General features: G+C 48.4%; 1 protein-coding gene across 5 annotated transcripts in view; it reads right to left on the bottom strand.

Moving 5' to 3' along the window:
- The window catches only part of St3gal3 (ST3 beta-galactoside alpha-2,3-sialyltransferase 3), a 220,428-nt gene that overhangs the window by 11,970 nt on the left and 192,314 nt on the right, over window positions 1-16,144 (bottom strand). For 4 of the 5 annotated variants that reach the window (XM_008845386.2, XM_008845387.2, XM_008845388.3 and 1 more), the window contains 3 exons: window positions 14,742-14,805; window positions 13,828-13,923; window positions 13,383-13,569 (listed from right to left, as the gene is read on the bottom strand). The exons of the other annotated variant lie outside the window; for it this stretch is intronic. In XM_008845386.2, coding sequence (XP_008843608.1) covers window positions 13,383-13,569; window positions 13,828-13,923; window positions 14,742-14,805 — 347 coding nt within the window. The remainder of the gene's footprint in view (window positions 1-13,382; window positions 13,570-13,827; window positions 13,924-14,741; window positions 14,806-16,144) is intronic. 5 annotated transcript variants of the gene reach the window in all.

Here is a 16,144-nt window from a genome sequence, read left to right as displayed (position 1 = left end):
CCCCCCCCCCCCCCCCCCCCCCCCCGTGTGCAAGCTCTGAAGTTTGTACTACTTTAGGGAAGCTAGCAGTGGCCAAGGGTGGCATTGGGACCCTGGGGAAAAGGAGTCCCATGCTTAGGTCTCAAGTCCCAGGGGACTCCATATTAGAGAACCAGCAAGTGGCATGGTCAACACTCAGTGCTTCCATTCCTTCCCATCAGTCATTGTCCTGATGTCTTGCTTCCTCAGGAACCTCAGGGAAAAGAGGGCCAGTCAGACAAGGTATGATCTGAGCATTTCTGTTCCCCAGCCATAAAAATATCTGGTACCAACAAAATCTCAGCTTGTCTCCTAAAAATCAAGGGAAAAAAAATGCCCCATGGCTACTCCTCTCAGAAAAGTATACAGGGGACAGGCTTTACAATGTAGAAAACTGAGGCTTACATCCCAATTCTACATCTCTGTGGCCTAAGGCACATTACATCATCTCTTTAAGCCTCAAGTTCCTCTTGCATAAAACAGGGATGACAAGACTGACTTCCCTGAGACCTGAAAGGATTAAATGAGATGCTATGTTGTAAATAGCATCTGGCACAGTGTCCGGTATACAGTGAGAACTCAGTAAGTCTTGCCTATTATGACTGAGTGTTGCAGAAGCCAAGAGATTGAAACGGAGGGTGTGGTCAGTGGTGTCAGCCACCACAGAAAGGCCAGCATACTTGCACACCTGCACAGGTCCACACCTGTACCCATCCAGGCATTTGAAGTGAGGAGCCAGCTTTTCCCACTGGCTCCTGCATGTAGGCAGTGGGTGCTAGAGGCCTGCCTGCTACTGGGTGCACTGCCAGGCCCACCACCGGCACGCAGTCCTACCCTACAGAGCCTGTGTTTGCAGGGTCTAATCTGGTTTAAGGGTGCTTATGTCTTACTTCTCCCACCCACAGGACCCAACTCAGAGACCAGCTGATGCCACTGGCCCTGCGGGATCACATCCCTCCTGGAGGGCAGCTGTGGGCTGCATTCTTTGTCACTCCCTCCTCCAGGAATGTCCCTTCCTCAGTCAAGTCTGGGCTAGCTCTGTGTAGAGCTGCCACCTCCTGCTGATGCAACCTGCTCTGCTCTTCTCAGAACAGCCAGAAGCAAGTAGGAAAAGACCTGGGAAGAAAAGACCAAAGTGTCTCCCTACCAGGCTCCTGCTACCATGATGTCTCTCAGTCCCCATGGAGAATTGCTTCTGAGGCGTCTGCGGACAGAGATGACAGGGGCTGGCTATCTGCAGACACAGATAGGACAGATGTATCCACTCCTAATGTTGCCAGCTGCTACTACTGCCTTAGGACAGGCCACAGCTCTCCTGGGGTCCCTGTAACAGCCACCATCTTGCCTTCCTTCAGTACATGGACTTCCATGCCTGGGTCTGATATTAACCTTCTCAGGTTGAAAATCCTCAGTGACTCCCCCCTGTCCTCTGGAACAGCTAAGAGTGTGGGTCTGAGGCTTAATCCCAACATTCCAACCACTCACTCTATGCTTGGAGGCCCTTTCTAAGTCTTATTATCCTCATCTGTAGGAAAAGGGTAATGCCAGTTCCTGCCTTATAGTGGTTTTATGTTATGACAGCTAAAAGTCATACATATAAAATGTTTGGCTCAAAGTCAGCTCCTGTTATTATTAGTCCTTAGGATAGCAAGTCCAAGGCCAGGGAGATGGCTCAGTGAATAAAGGTACTTACTGCCAACCTGGAACCCACATCATGAGCCAACTCTCCCAAACTGTCCTCTAGCCTTCACATGTGTCTCACACACAGACACACACAGAGATAGACAGACAGACAGCGAAAGCGAGAGAGAGAGATGCAAAAAAAGGATATCAAAGCTCAGGGCTAGAGACAGGGCTCAGTGGTTAAGCACTGGCTGCTCTTGCAGAGGACTTGAGTTAAATTCCTAGCACCCCATGTCAACTAACACCGGTGCTTGACTCCAGTTCCAGGGATCCAACAGCCTCTTCTGGTTTCCATGGGCATTGCACACATGTGGTACACTTACATACATGTAGGCAAAACACTCATACAAATAAATAAATATAAATAAAGTTATAACAATCTATAATTCAATTAAGGCTAGCTATTCATCATGCAACAGAGGGGGCCAGGAACACAAAGGGCCACAAATGGCCAAAATGCAGAGAATAAGAGTTGGACCTATATTGAGGTCCACCTGCCCAGGGCTCAGGGACTGTTGTGGAAAAGGGGGCAGAAAGATTGTAAGAGCCAGGGAGGAGGTGCATGACCATACAGAAACAGTCCTACAGGATCCTGGGACCCTTCTCATACAAACCTACAGCAATGGTGTCAGCATACACAAGACTCATGCAAACTTAAGCAGACAAAAACCCAGAACAGAACTGTGGAAAGGAACAGCAGGCCCCAATCTTAGTTGAAGACTTACTGGCAGCTGATCACTGCTGAGTGAGGAGGAGCTAACCTTCTTGAAGAGAGAGACTCTAGATAGGCTGACTAAATCCCAGTGGATGAACTTGCACTGGGGGACATCTTAGGACACTAACTTTACATAATAGGTCTTAATACAAATGACAGAATGTATGACCTCCAGTGGGAGGCTATGGGAAGGAGCCAATGGGAAAAGGGGAAGTGAGTATAAAGATGATTTTATGTATGAAATACATAAAAATTCAATAAAAAATTTAATAAAAAGACTAGCCATTAGAAAGTTATAAATCAGTCTATCAAGTTGTTAAGTAAATATAGTCTTACCCTTCCTTAAAAAAATGCTGTGGAGGGTAGAGTGGAATTTGGGATTCTGACCTGAGATTTGTCCTGGCTGACCATGTAGGGAAAACTGGCCGTAGCCCCGCCCTGCCCTGCTCCTGCATTTGCTGCGTCCTCACCCTACATCCAAACTCCACTCTCAGGGCTGAAGGGTAGGTACAGAGCAGAATTCTGCCCTCAGTATGGAAGTGGCCTTGGCACTGTGAAGGCATGGGGTACAGAGGCCTCTAGGATGTAGCAATGAACTTGCAAGGGTAGATGGGCCTGCAGTGAGCACTTTCCTCTTGACCTTACATATTTTTCTTTGCTCCATGGTACAGGATGTGGCCAGAGTAGGGCTAGGGCATATACTGTTCACCCAATCTAAGGGCAGCCTGTTCTAAATTCATACCGTAGTTACACTGAATGATTTTAAAAATTTTATTTATTTATTTTTTTGAGACAGGGTTTCACAAATGCAGCCCTGACCGGCCTGGAACTATGTAGACCAGACTGGCCTTAAACTCACAGAGATAAAAGGGATTAAAGGCCTGTACCACCATGCCTGGCTATACCAAATGGTTTTTAATTCATTAGATAACAACAGGTTTACCAATGCCATTCTCTGTGCCTGAAACCCTCATCTTTGTCTGTCTAATTTCTTTGTGAGGCTGGAAATTGCAAAGCAGATGGGATGGGGTGGCTGGATCCTCTTGACCAGGGTGACCTCTGCTCTCTTTTGTCAGGCCCTATAGGTCACCCTGACATAGGTATCCTTGGCCTTGTGGCTGGGAACGCTCCCCAGTGAGCAGGCAATGTTTATTGGACTAAGGTTCACTTCTTAGAAGCAACTGGACTTGTAGATAAGCACAGAGTGTCAAGTGTTGGCATGTTCACTGTCCCATTCAGTTGCTACAGTGTATGGTTAAGTGGCTATGGCAGAGGAAGAGGATGGTTTGAGTTGCTAATACTGAATCTGGTGCTATGTCCACCAGACTTCCTTATATGCAAAGAACAGGAGGAGAGTGGCTGGGATGACTGGTCCAGAGGCCCACGCCCTCTGTAGGCTGGCCATATCTCTGCTATATACTCCATCTGGCAGTGAAATCATAATTTGCATAACTAATCCCTTGGGTCATGTTTGGGTTTGGCTACAATAAATTAACACCATGATAAAAATCTTGTGTGAAGGTTTTTCCTTCCTTTGGGGGATGGCTCTTGGCACCAAGTGCCAGTGCCTATCCAGAAATCTTGCTCTCATTGATACAACCTTGGAGAGCACCTGTCCTGCACTCTTGCCAGCATGCTGTATTATAACTTAAACATATTCTTAAACAACAAAAGGCACCCTGTTGCTTGCACACGAATGTCTCTAACTGCTAGGGTAAGTCATAGGTAGCTCTGCTGTAAACTTCCCTTGTTATTTTTCTTCCCATGTGATCTGTTTATCTCCTGCCTCTTAGGTACTAGTGGTTTCCTTGAGAACCCTCATAATGATAAACCTTTGTCTATCATATTTTCAAAACACACCTTTCAAAATGAATGATATAATTTTTTGTTGGTTTAGTTCACATTCATGTTATCAAATTTAATTTCTTCTAGCATTTCTGTGCCTTAAAAGTTCTTTCTTGCCAAATGTGGTGACTTATACCTTGTGACCCAACACTTGGGAAGCTGATGCAGGATTACTTCCAACAGCTTGGGTTAAAGAATGTGATTCATGCTCAAAAGGTGTGTGTGTGGAGGCGGGGGACAGAAAGATGGCCCAGCAGGTAAAGGTATACGCTGCTAAGCCTGATGACCTGAGTTTTATTCCTAGAACCCACATGGTGGAAGGAGAGAACACATTCCCAAAAGTTTTCCTCTGACCTCTCAAGCCATGGGCACAGCAGTATCCAGCCATACAAAATAAATAAATGTAAAAAAAATTTTTTTTAAAGTTTTTTTCCCTCTCGGAATTTGGAAACTATTCTTGTTCTTCAACATTTCCAATAGGTGGGTTGCCTTATACCTGTAATCACAGAACTCAGAAGGCTGGGATGGGAGGACTGTTGAAAGTTTAAGCCTGTCCTTGGCTACGTAGATCCAGGCCAGTCTGGGCAACACAGTGAGACTTAGTCTCTCACACACACACAAAAAAAAAATCCTTTAGTTGTATTTTTATATTTTGCTTTTTAGTTAACTTGGAATTTATTTTGATGTACGCTATGAAGAGGGTCAAAAAAACCTTTTGAGAGCTATATTTGGAAAAAGCAAAGAACAAAGACAGAAGTCAGCTTGGAGCGGACCATAGGATGCTGCAAGACAACTCAGAGAAGCAGGGCGCCAGAGACTAGGGCACCAGGGACTGTTTAGATTTCCTTTCTTTATCAAGGAGAATCTTCTTGGAACTGAGGAAGAAAATCAAACATGGTTAAGAGGAAGGAGATGCTTGGGAGAGGCAAGAAGACATTAAGAGGATGCAAGGGTAAGCCAAAAGAATCATCTCCCTGGGCACTGAGAGCAGGAGGCAGCTTTGATGACGGAAGAGCCACTGAGAGCCACGAGTTCCGGTTGGAATCCAACTCTCTGGAAGTTACTGCCTCACTCTGGGCCTGAGTTTCCACTTTTTTATTCATTTAGATATTAAAACTATCAGCTGTGCTTCAAACAGTGCAGGAGGGGCTGGGCTTTCAGAGATAAACAAGACCATTCCTGCCTGCAGGGGCTCCTAAAAAGAGCTCTCACACAGCCCTGGGAGAAGCGCATGGTGAGTGCAGAGGTGTGAAATAGGATACATACATTTTGGTTGTGCCAGGAGTGTATATGTTGGGTACACGAAAGTGGAAAGGACAAGGTGGCACTGGGAATGCTAGGTTTGAAGTTTATCCTATAGGCCCTCACACTTGAGTTTGCATCTGAGTCACCCAGAAGACCTGTTACAACAGATCAAAGGATTGAGGGGCCCACCCTCCAAGGTCCTCATTCAGAAGTTCTAAGGTGGGATTCCACCCCACCTCCCCCACAGATGACAAGATTCTCTGTGACACTGACACTCCAAGTTGAGAAGGAACATGAAGAGCCCTTGCACTTAGACAGTAGCAACAGCCTAGGAAGAGACTAAGCTAGCCTCAGGGACACTGCAGCACGTTCTGAAGACTGATGTGGAGAGTGGACTGGAGGAGACCTGACTGGAGGCCAGAGGAGGAAGCTGTTGAAATCCTCCCAGTAAGCCACTTGTAGGCAGGCAAGGCATGGATCTGGAGGATGAATAATTGAATACACCAGGTAAAGACAGGGTGGCACTGGGTTTCTGGTCACTGGCTTGTAAGAACCAGACTGTCCTTAGAACCTCACAAGGCCTAGTCACAGCAAATGCTCTCAGGATACTCATGATGAGTGCCTTCTTTAAGGGGAGGGCAGCGGTCTTGTCTCCTGGATTTAGAATCAGAAAGATATTCCAATAGAGGGGCGGGTTTGGGTGCCAGACTGGAGGGGCTGTGAGCAAAAGGGATGTTGATTCCCCTAGACACTGGAGACAGACTGAAGAGAGGGAAGGGAGGCCTTTAAAATAGTTCTATTTTATTCATTCATTCATTCATTCATTCATTCATTCATTCATGTGTGTGTGCGTGTGTGTGTGTGTGTGTGTGTGTGTGTGTGTGTGTGTTGAGTGCCATAGCATACATGTAGAAGTCAGAGGACAACTTGTGGGAGCCAGTTCTCTGGGTTCCAGGGATCAAACATGTCATTGGGCTTGGCAGCAAGCACTCGTATCTGCTGTGCTATTCTGGTGGCCCATGGGGCTCTGATTTTTGAAGGGGTGAGAGACCTGAAAAAACTGACACATGTGAGAAGAGGCTCAGCACAGAGGTGAGGAGGAGAGAAAGTGACAGCTCCTGAGGAGGGGAGGGGAGAGGAGAGGGCCTCCCAGCTCAGGAGAAAATGGATCCTGATCAAGAAGGCTAGGAGCTGTGGAGGAGGAGAGCAGGGCAAGTGTAGAAAAGTATCAGGACACTGGGAAGTACAGTCATGGTGACCTTTATCTACCCTATGCAGTGGAGGGGAGATTTCTCCTTGTGACAGAGAAGTAAAGATGATGGAACACCAAGAAGATGGGCTGCCAGGGTCAGGACTCAGCCCTGATGCTGGAAGAGCAACATCATGGGCTCTCTCTCTATGGTGACATCCCATCTCTGGTACTGGACTGGCTAGGTGCAGAGAAAGGGTGTGGCAGGGTGTCAAGAAAGGTGGGGGGGGCAGTGATGGAAACATAGGGCTTGATGTGGCTTTGGTGACTGGTTGGAATTTGAATCAATGAACCAATGAGTAAATGAGACGGTTACAGCACAACAGTCAGAATGGCACATCTTTATTCACAATGTGGCTCTACCACTAAGGAGCACTTCCAACACCCGCCTCAGAGTTGTTGGATAGCTGGCCAGGACCAGACAGGCACCAGGCATGTAGAAGTGCTCAGTAAACAGGATTCTCCTAGGCCATGGCAAAAAGGAACAGACATGGAGGGTTCTAAGCAGGAAGGTAGATGATCAGAATCCTTACGCAGGTCCCAGGGCATTCAGATGTGGGTTTAAACCCAATTCTTCAAATTAACTAGTTGTATGACCTTAACCAAGCAACTCACCCTCTGTGTCTTGATTTCCTCATCTCTAAAGTGGGGATGATAAGAGTGTCTGTCATTATAATAGGGTCATCATGAAAACTGAATTAAAGAATTCAAGGAAAGCTGGGAACCGAAGAGCTTAATAAATGACAGTGATGATAATGATGATGGTGATGATGGGAGGAGAAGGAAGAGAGAGGGACAAGAAGGAGGAGAAATGGGTGAAGCAGAAAAAGATGAGGAAAAGACGACAGTGACAATTATAAGGCAGAGTGACCAACAAGACACAGAAGGCAGTTGGGGCTGGCAGTGATGAAGACAACAGGAAGGCAGGGATGACATGAGCCTGGCTCCTGAGCCTCTGCATCTGCAATGCAGGAGCAGCAGAGGTGCAACATGAGGAGGGAGCAGGAAGTCCTCCCAACTCAAGCAGGGAGCAAGAGACCTGGGGATAACTCCCTGAGGGTTCAGGCAGAAGTGTGGAGAGGAGCCTGTGACCACTGGCTCTGCAGTCTGGCATTTATTGACCCTGCCCTGTGTCTCCCAGAGGTGAAGTGGTGGAGCCACGCCAAGCTCCTCTTGGGCAGAGTCCTCTCAGGCTGGAAAGGGTGGAGGCTCAGGTGAAGGGGCACCCAATCCCCAGGTTGGGCCTGATCTAGTAAGGCCTCATATTCAGGGATTTGGTGACCCTGTTTGCCCCAGGAGTTGTGAGACTATTAGCCTAGCCCTGTGGTTATTCTACAGGAGACTCCTGTCTCCTCCCTCTGGGCCCGGTCTGATTCCTCCTTTTGGGTCACCATTTAGGTCAGGCCCTACAGCCTAGACAGAAAAATGCTTCACTTTCCCATGCAATGTGGCTGTTCTAACATCAGTAAAAATAACTATTAATAAAGTTGGGTATAGCTGCAATATCAGCACTCTGGAGCCTATGGCAGGAAGATTTCAGACAGTTCAAGGCCAGTTTGGGCTATATAGTGAAATCCTGTATCATAAAACAAAACAAAGCAAACATCAGTGACTGCTTTCAGCTGAGCACTGATTATGCTTTCTGTGCTAGGTGCTTCTCTATTTCGCTTACTTAATTTTTTAAAATTTTATTTATTATTTTTATTTTATGTGTATGAGTGTATTGCCTGCGTGTATATGTGAGTGCACACATGTTGTACGATGTCGTGGAGGTCAGAGGGGAGCTTTGGATTCTCCTGGAGCTGGAGTTAAGGACGGTTTGTAGCCGCCATGTGGGTGCTGGCAATCGAGCCCAGGTCCTCTGCAAGAGCAATCAGTGCTCTTAACCACTGAGCCATCTCTCCAGCCCCATGCTTACTTAATTTTAAAAACACTAGCTCCGTATGGTAACTCATACCTATACTCCCAATACTTGGGAGGGAGGCTGAGGCAGGAGGATTGCCAAATTCAAGGCAAGCCTGGACTACAGAGTGAGTTCTAGACCAGATTGTCTTATAAAAAACCCAAACCAAACAAACTAAACAAACAAACAAAAAAAACCCCAAACCAAACCAACCAAACCAAAAACCAATCCAGCCCTAAAAGGTTAGGGGACCAATAAGGGCCTAAGGTAAGCCTGCTTATAAGAGTCTCACTTCAAACCAAGTCTGTGTAACTCCACAGCCAAGCTGCTGGCACATTTACTCACTAGTTTTTGAGGCAGTCTATGTAGCCCAGGTTGACATCAAACTCACAATTTCTGCTTCAGTGCTGGCTTACATGTGAATACCTTACATGAGACTTGCTTTCCCCTTTTAAACTATGTCACTGTCCCAAATTCAGGGAGCTAGTCCCCCCTGAACATGAATGTGGGTCCTGGCTGGACTCAGACCCTGCCCTCCTCTGCTCCCTCACTGGGGAAAGAACTACCACTGGAGGGTCAAGCTTGTGACCAGACTGTCCAGGGGCCACTCACAGGCCTCATTCTTTCTCTTCCCTTTTCAGGCTGGGACTAGAACCACACTGGCCCCGTTTAGGCAGAAGCCTGCTCAATAAGCACCAGCTTCCCAGTGTTAGCATGAGGATGATGAGGAAGAAGAGGAGACAGCAAAGGTGTTGAAGACATCACAGGGGCTCTGCAGCCCTGGGTTACTAGGTATCCTGGGGGCCCTGTCAGGGAAGCTGGTAGAGGCAGAAGGTATAGACTGAGTGACTGGATTGGGAGCTCTGCCTCTCACATGTCCTGTCCTCTCCAGTCTTCGTCCAGGACTAGGACAATGCACAGCCACAACATCTGAAATGCTGGGTATCACACTCCAACACATAGCCAACTCTGTGGTTTGTCCACATAGTCTTACAGTATCGTCAATGGAGCAGATTTCCTGGGGCTCCTACATAAGTGGCTCGCTTTGCTCCTAACACCTTTCCCTGGACTTGCTCCTAGCTCTTCCTTCCACCACCAGTTTGGCAGTGTCTCTCTTGGCCTTCCTTGTCTGCCCCTGCCCGATTTAGGGGGGCTCCCCATTATGGCACCCACCACACTGCATGGTAATTTTAGTTTGGGAGTTATCTCTCCCATTGGACTGTGAGTGACTTCTGGTCTGGAATAGAATTGAATTTGTCTTTTAATTCCTAGAAGCCAGCTCAGTGCTAGCACTTTACAAATGCTTGGCAAATATGTGAGTACACAGGGGTGGCTGCAGGTCTGCCCCTAAGAAGAGCTTTACATGGACTGAGCTGCCTCTTTCACCAGGGCATGTGCCCAGCTGAATTCTACCTGTCCCTGGCTACACCCACCTCTTGGCCTCACTTCGCTACTCACTGTCCCCTGCTGCTCTTCCTGGTGCACAGTCTGCTGGGAGCCCTACACCTGTTTGCTGGCTTGGTCGAGGCTCCTGGAACCAAGGAAATAAAAAGCCTTTTGGTAACCTCTGTTTGGAGCTCTCTGTGCTACTGTCCAGTGCATTAGGGAACTAAATGGTTGCACATGGGGAATAGCAGAGCTTCCTCCTAGATAAGAAAGTGCTGTGAGAGGTTGTTCCATCTTCTTTCCCCATGCCTTCCCCATTCATTCCTAATGCTTAACAGGACTCCTGGGTACCAGAAAGGTATGTGCTATAAGGGACTGCACTCATAGCAAGAAGCAGGCAGCAACTATATCTGGGTCTAAACCTGCTCCAGTCCTGCCCAGCCAGCCTTGGCTCTGGAACAGAGTTGCCTCCTGCCAGAATTCTGCAGGTGAAACTCCTGCCAGAAGCCAGAGGCTGAGCAGCTAGAAACATCACTGTAGGAGCAAGATAAGCCTAGGACTAGGCCCCAGACAGGAAGGGCAAGAAAAGGCAGCCCAGCTTATATCCATCCAGGCATCAGAGGCCAGGGAAGCAATGTAGAGCCTGGAGATGTCCCCTGAAAGCACTAGTCTCAGGCTTAGAGTGGGGAAAGGCACTAAAGAAGGGGCCTCTATAGGGCTGGAGAGATGGCTCAGCAGTTAAGAACATTAGCTGTTCTTGCAGAAGACCCGGGTTCGAATCCCAGCACTCACATGGCTGCTGACAACTGTCTGTAACTCCAGGTCCAGGGGATCCAACAGACTTTTCTGTTCTCTGTGGACAGTGCACGGCATGGGTACACTTACCTACATGCAAGCAACACATGCATACACATAAAATAATAATAAATTAAAAAAATATATAGGCTGGGCATAGTGGTACATGCCTTTAATCCCAGCACTTGGTGGGGGGGGTACTGAGGCAGCGGATCTCTGTGAGTTCAAGGCCAGCCTGGTCTACACAGAGTTTCAGGACAGCTGGTGCTATAGAGAGACCCTGTCTCAAAAAGACAAAATATATATATTTATATAAGTATAATAAAAAATAAATAAATAAAAATAAATTTTAAAAAAGAAGGGGACTCTAGAGCAGCAAAGGGCCTGGGCGTGTTGCTCAGAGTACTGGGAAAGGCACGGACACTGCTGTCATTCTTTGGAGGCTCAATCTGAAGCCCAAAGCCTGTGTGTCACGGAAGGCTCAGAGGACTTCAGACGTCTCCTTCCTTCCCGTCTCCCTTCTCCCCTTTCCACTCAGGAAGCAGTTCTCCACACTGGCTGTGCATCCCAGTGTGTGTCCAGGACAGGGTAGGCAGAGGCCTGAGCACCCCACACTGTCTCACTCACTGTGCCAGAATCTTGATCTGCTGGCTGCCAAGGCCAACCTGTGTGGGAAGCTCCTTGGTCTTCCTGGGACCAGCAAGGCCCTGCTCTTTGCTTGCTCCCACTCTAGCTGGTATTCTCCTTTTCTTATTTCTCTCCTTTTTTGCTTGGATAGACTGGAAGAGTTTTGACTTGATTGAGCTGGGTGCTCTTTGGAAGACTAGGTGGCCATACCCACCTGGCTGACCACACATCCCTGGTCTGCCTGCCCCAAGAAGTTTGGACTGCCTGACTCTTCCCAGACTGCCTAGCAGGAAGCAGGAACTGGTGTTTGAACCAGTTCCAGATCATCAATGGTAACTGGGCACCAAGAAGCAAAATCCAATGGGATCAGGGCCCTGTCCTCTGAATCTCTTGCCATGAAAAAGCCTTGGGACTTTGAAAGGTGTCTGTGGGCAGAGAAAGTAAATACCAGGAGCATGTGGGCTGATGAGCAGAGGGCCAGTGTAAGAAGAATTCACCAAGGCAGACCCAATTCCCACCCATGTCTCCCTCTGAAGTGCCTGCCTGTGACCTCAATTCTATTGTCTGCAGGAAAATAGAAAGGATGTAGGGGCTCTGAGAAGAGAGGGGTGCTCCCTCAGCCCCATTCCCTCCACGGTTTGGTAAAGAGGCCTGCTTGAAGCTGGGGGTGGCCGAAGCCAAACTCACCACCTTGATATTGTGCCCTTTCCTTCCCTTTGGAGATCTGGGCTGAACCCAACATGGCTGCCTCACTCAGCCTGGGTCTGAGATAGGCTCCCTTCCCCACTGTTCACCTCCCTGAGTCTCTGGACCTCACTTCTGTCTTCTCTCTTGCTTGCTACCTACTTGACACTGCCTGTACTTGGCCTTGCTTGGAAAGGGCTGTGGAGTCAAATCAAATTGCACTAAGACCCCACAGGCAGGCTAAACTGTTCTCACCCCCAATTTTCCTCTAAATCTAAAAGAACAACAGCCATCTTACTGTAGGCAGAGGGCCATCTGTCATCAGTCTCTGGGAAGAGACTTGGGTATTGGGAGATAAATGGCCTGAGCGCTGCACACCCCCCTCCCTTGAGTGGTTGATGACAGCTGGAGGGGAGGAGATGGGGGACAGACTCAGACAAGTTGGCAGGTATCCCTATAGGCCCAGAACTGAGAAACAGAGGTCTCAGAGGAGGACCCAGTGGGTGGTCTACTAATGGACAATCTGAGCCTACTCTACCCACATATGCTCCCTAAAGGCACAGGCCCAGATCCTGGTCAGCCTAGAGCAGTCAGTACAGAATCTGACCACACTAGAAGAGAAGAACCAGACTCAGTGGAAGGCTGGGAATCCAGCTATAGATTAGTGATAAAAATACAAAGCAGAGGGAGGTCTGGATCATGAGTTTGAAAGTTGGTACACTTCAGTTGAGGTCTGCTGTCCCTGTAGAATGGCTCTGGAGCCTCAAGAAGGCTTTCCTTCCCTGGCTGAAAAAGAAGACAGGATCACAAGACCAGAGTCAGACAGGTCTCACTGGGGGAAGTGAGGCCAGGGAGGCAGCTACAGACCAGGGCGGGAGAATATGAAAGCTAAGAGAAGACTGTGTCTGGCCTTAGGGACCAGAGATTTTGTTCCCTGGGATCTGAGGCACTGAGGCTGTGGAAGGCTGAGAAAGGGCCCTTGCCTGAGTTTCTCGGGGCAGGCAGCAAAGAGCAGGCATTTCAGCTCCAGGAACTCGCCAGGGTCCCTGGCATCTTCTGGCCTCTCTGTCCCTTGCTGCTTTTGCTGTCTTTTAGCTTTGGGTCATTAATGCTTCTTTTGCAGTTTCCCATTTGTTCTTTGTGGGATCCACCAGGAGGGACTGCCTTGGGAGTTTGAGAGGCCAGGGACAAGGTCCAGGGCAAGAGAAAGGGTGCTGGCAGAGGGGGCTCACCACTCTCTCTTTGTAGACGATGTACTTCAGCCACTTGAAGTCCTGCCACTTGAAGCCAGCGAGGACAAAGAGGGAATCCCGCTCGTATTGCTCAGGCCGCTGCATGGCACCCTCGGGGTAGGTGATGCGCAGTGTGGTTTTGCTGCCCACATCCTTCTCAAAGCCCTTCACTGGTGCAGAGTTCAGTCTACAAAGAGCCGGTCCAGTCAGAGCTGGCCTTGGGCCTGTGTTTGGAGAGGCACCCTGAACCCCAAATACCCCAGGTATGGAGTGGGTGTCCAGGTCACCTAGTTGTCCATTTCAAACCCTCCAACCCAGTGTTCTTGAGACTTCTGTTGACCTCCAGCCCAGGTGGTTAGATGGTCAGGTAATTCTCAATGGACTTATGGCTCTGGATTTGGGCCATGACATGCACGTGCCCAAGGTGCTGTTTATGGGAACTCACCTGACCACAATGTCATAGTCGTCAATTCGTGACCCCAGAGATTTGTTGGCAAGTACACCTCCATTGCCCACAATGATGCAGCGGCGGCAGCGGAGGCTGAGGGGAGAGAGCAGAGGCCTGTGGAGAGCTGTCTGCCAGGTCTCTTTCCCTTGGTCTCTTTGATCCTTGTCTCTATGCCCTTGGCCAGGTACAAGGCTCCTAGAAGAATTTCTAAAAGGAGGCCAGAGCCATACCATGGGAAGCTGGACCCTTGGACTCTCTGATATCTCTGGTGTCTGATACTTCCCAGGAAAACATAGGAGAGACTTGGGGACCAGGAGGGGGCTCTGGTAGGATGACATTCTGGGGTAGTGGTTCCCTAAGGGTTAGTGAGGTTTAGGAAGTCTTCGAAGACAGGGAAAACTGGGGGACGTTGAGGCTCTCTTAGAAAGGCAAGGGCAAGGAAATGAGACTGCATGCTTCAGGATTTAAGACTCAGTTTATTTTCAACTCAGAAGCATCCATGCTTCCAATAGTCACTAAAGTACTTGTTCATTTTGCATCTCCCATCTTGACCCTGGGCTTTCCCCTCCAGGGTCCATTGGCTTCTGAGCTGTCTTACCTCCAGACTTAAGCTCTGTCTCCCTTTCACTGCCCCTACCATGCAGACCCTCAGGCTCATTGTTGAGCTGATCTCAGCCCCATCATCTTAAGTTCTTACCCCCAAACCTCTGATGTCTGAGCACTGAGAGGTCTTGTTAAGTACTTTATCTCTACAGGGATACACATCCAGTAGAGAGGTCCCTCTTATATATTCACAGTGTGTGGACTGTGTGTGCATGGGCAGATATGGTAGGGAAAGACCAGCCAGGCCACAGCACCTCTGCATATGCCAGGCGGTGAGGGGGAAGGGAGCTGGTCAGTCAGCAGCTTACCTGTCCAAGGCAGGGGTCAGGCTGTACTCTTTGGTGACTGACAAGATGGCTTTGATGAGATTGTCTGTGGACAGAGGAAGAAGGTTAATGTTAGAGGATCACTTAAGTTCCTAGAAAATGTTTGCTAGTACTCATACTGGGAGGCCCAGGTCTGGGGATAGAGTGGAGGCAGAGGAGAGAAGAAGGAGTTGCAGACACAAGGTTGGGCTAAACTACTTCTCTCATATTCTCCCTGATCCAGGAGGTACAGAAACAGGCAAGCGTGGGTCTGCAGGAGCCAGGCCCTAATCTCAGCATGCATATTCTTCCCAAGGCCCCTTCACCTTCCTTGGAGCCTCATCTGGTTTTCTGAGGCTCTGGAGCTGGGCCCTAGGGCACAAATGCCTTGGCCAGGGTCTGGCAGCTGGGACATCTCAATCTCCCCCAGAAGTGGGAGTTGCTAGTCAGAGTGGACCATGATGTCTTACCTCTGTGTACCAGGGAACAGACACCAGGGGAACAAATGAGACAACCAGTGGCTGAAGAGCTCACCCCAGCAGGCCACTTGCCTCAGTGTGAAGCTGCCTTCCCCTTCTCCCCTTCCACTCTGCACTGCCCATCTCTAACTCTGCTCTTTGCCAGGCTGCCTCTTCCTCCTTACCTCGTCATCTCTGCAGCCTGGCATTTGCCCACCTGCACTCCACTTCACTCCTGTTCTCAGCAAGGACCTCAGGACCTCTACACTCCCAGAGCCTGGGAACCACTATTCAGATCTCATCTGCTTGGCCTTTGGACGACTGCTCTCCTTTCAAACTCTGATGCAATAGGAGCATTATAGTATAGGGATAGTGGATAAGGAGCTGTTGGCCCCGCCAAGTTCTGCTATGTAAGAGCTCCACCACCTGATATAAATAGCTCACTTTCTTTGAGCTTTAGTTTCATTGTCTCTAAAATAAACATGGTGATTTCTACTTTGCTGAGTCTTTAGTAAGATATAAAGATGAGGCAAATTGGTACTGCCACGTTGGAAAGCATCTTAGTAATATAAAACAAGGATATAAATGTGCATACACTAGAACCCTGCAACTCTTCTTGGGGGGCACAGCACCGAAAAAATCTACACATTTTTTCAGGTTCTCATATACCCCACGATGACTTCAAATTCACTATGTAGGTGAGGATGACCTTGAACTTCTGATCCTCCTGCCTTCACCTTCCAAGTGCTAGGATTACAGGCATATGGCATCACACCTGGTTTTATATGTTGCTGAGGATCAAACCCAAGGCTTTGTGCATGCCAGGCAAATACTCTACCAACTGAGCTACATCATCAGCCCCTCATTATATACTTTATACTTTTTTGTGTGTCTTAGTTTGTTTGTTTTTTTTTTTTTTTTTTTTTTTGTTTTTTTTGGGAAGGGGTC

This window comes from Nannospalax galili, unplaced genomic scaffold (genome assembly GCF_000622305.1).
Source record: "Nannospalax galili isolate Female #2095 unplaced genomic scaffold, S.galili_v1.0 scaffold1402, whole genome shotgun sequence".
Classification (NCBI taxonomy): Eukaryota; Metazoa; Chordata; class Mammalia; order Rodentia; family Spalacidae; genus Nannospalax; species Nannospalax galili.
The sequence above is the reverse complement of the archived record's forward strand: the minus strand, read 5'-3'. Positions and strand labels throughout refer to the sequence as shown.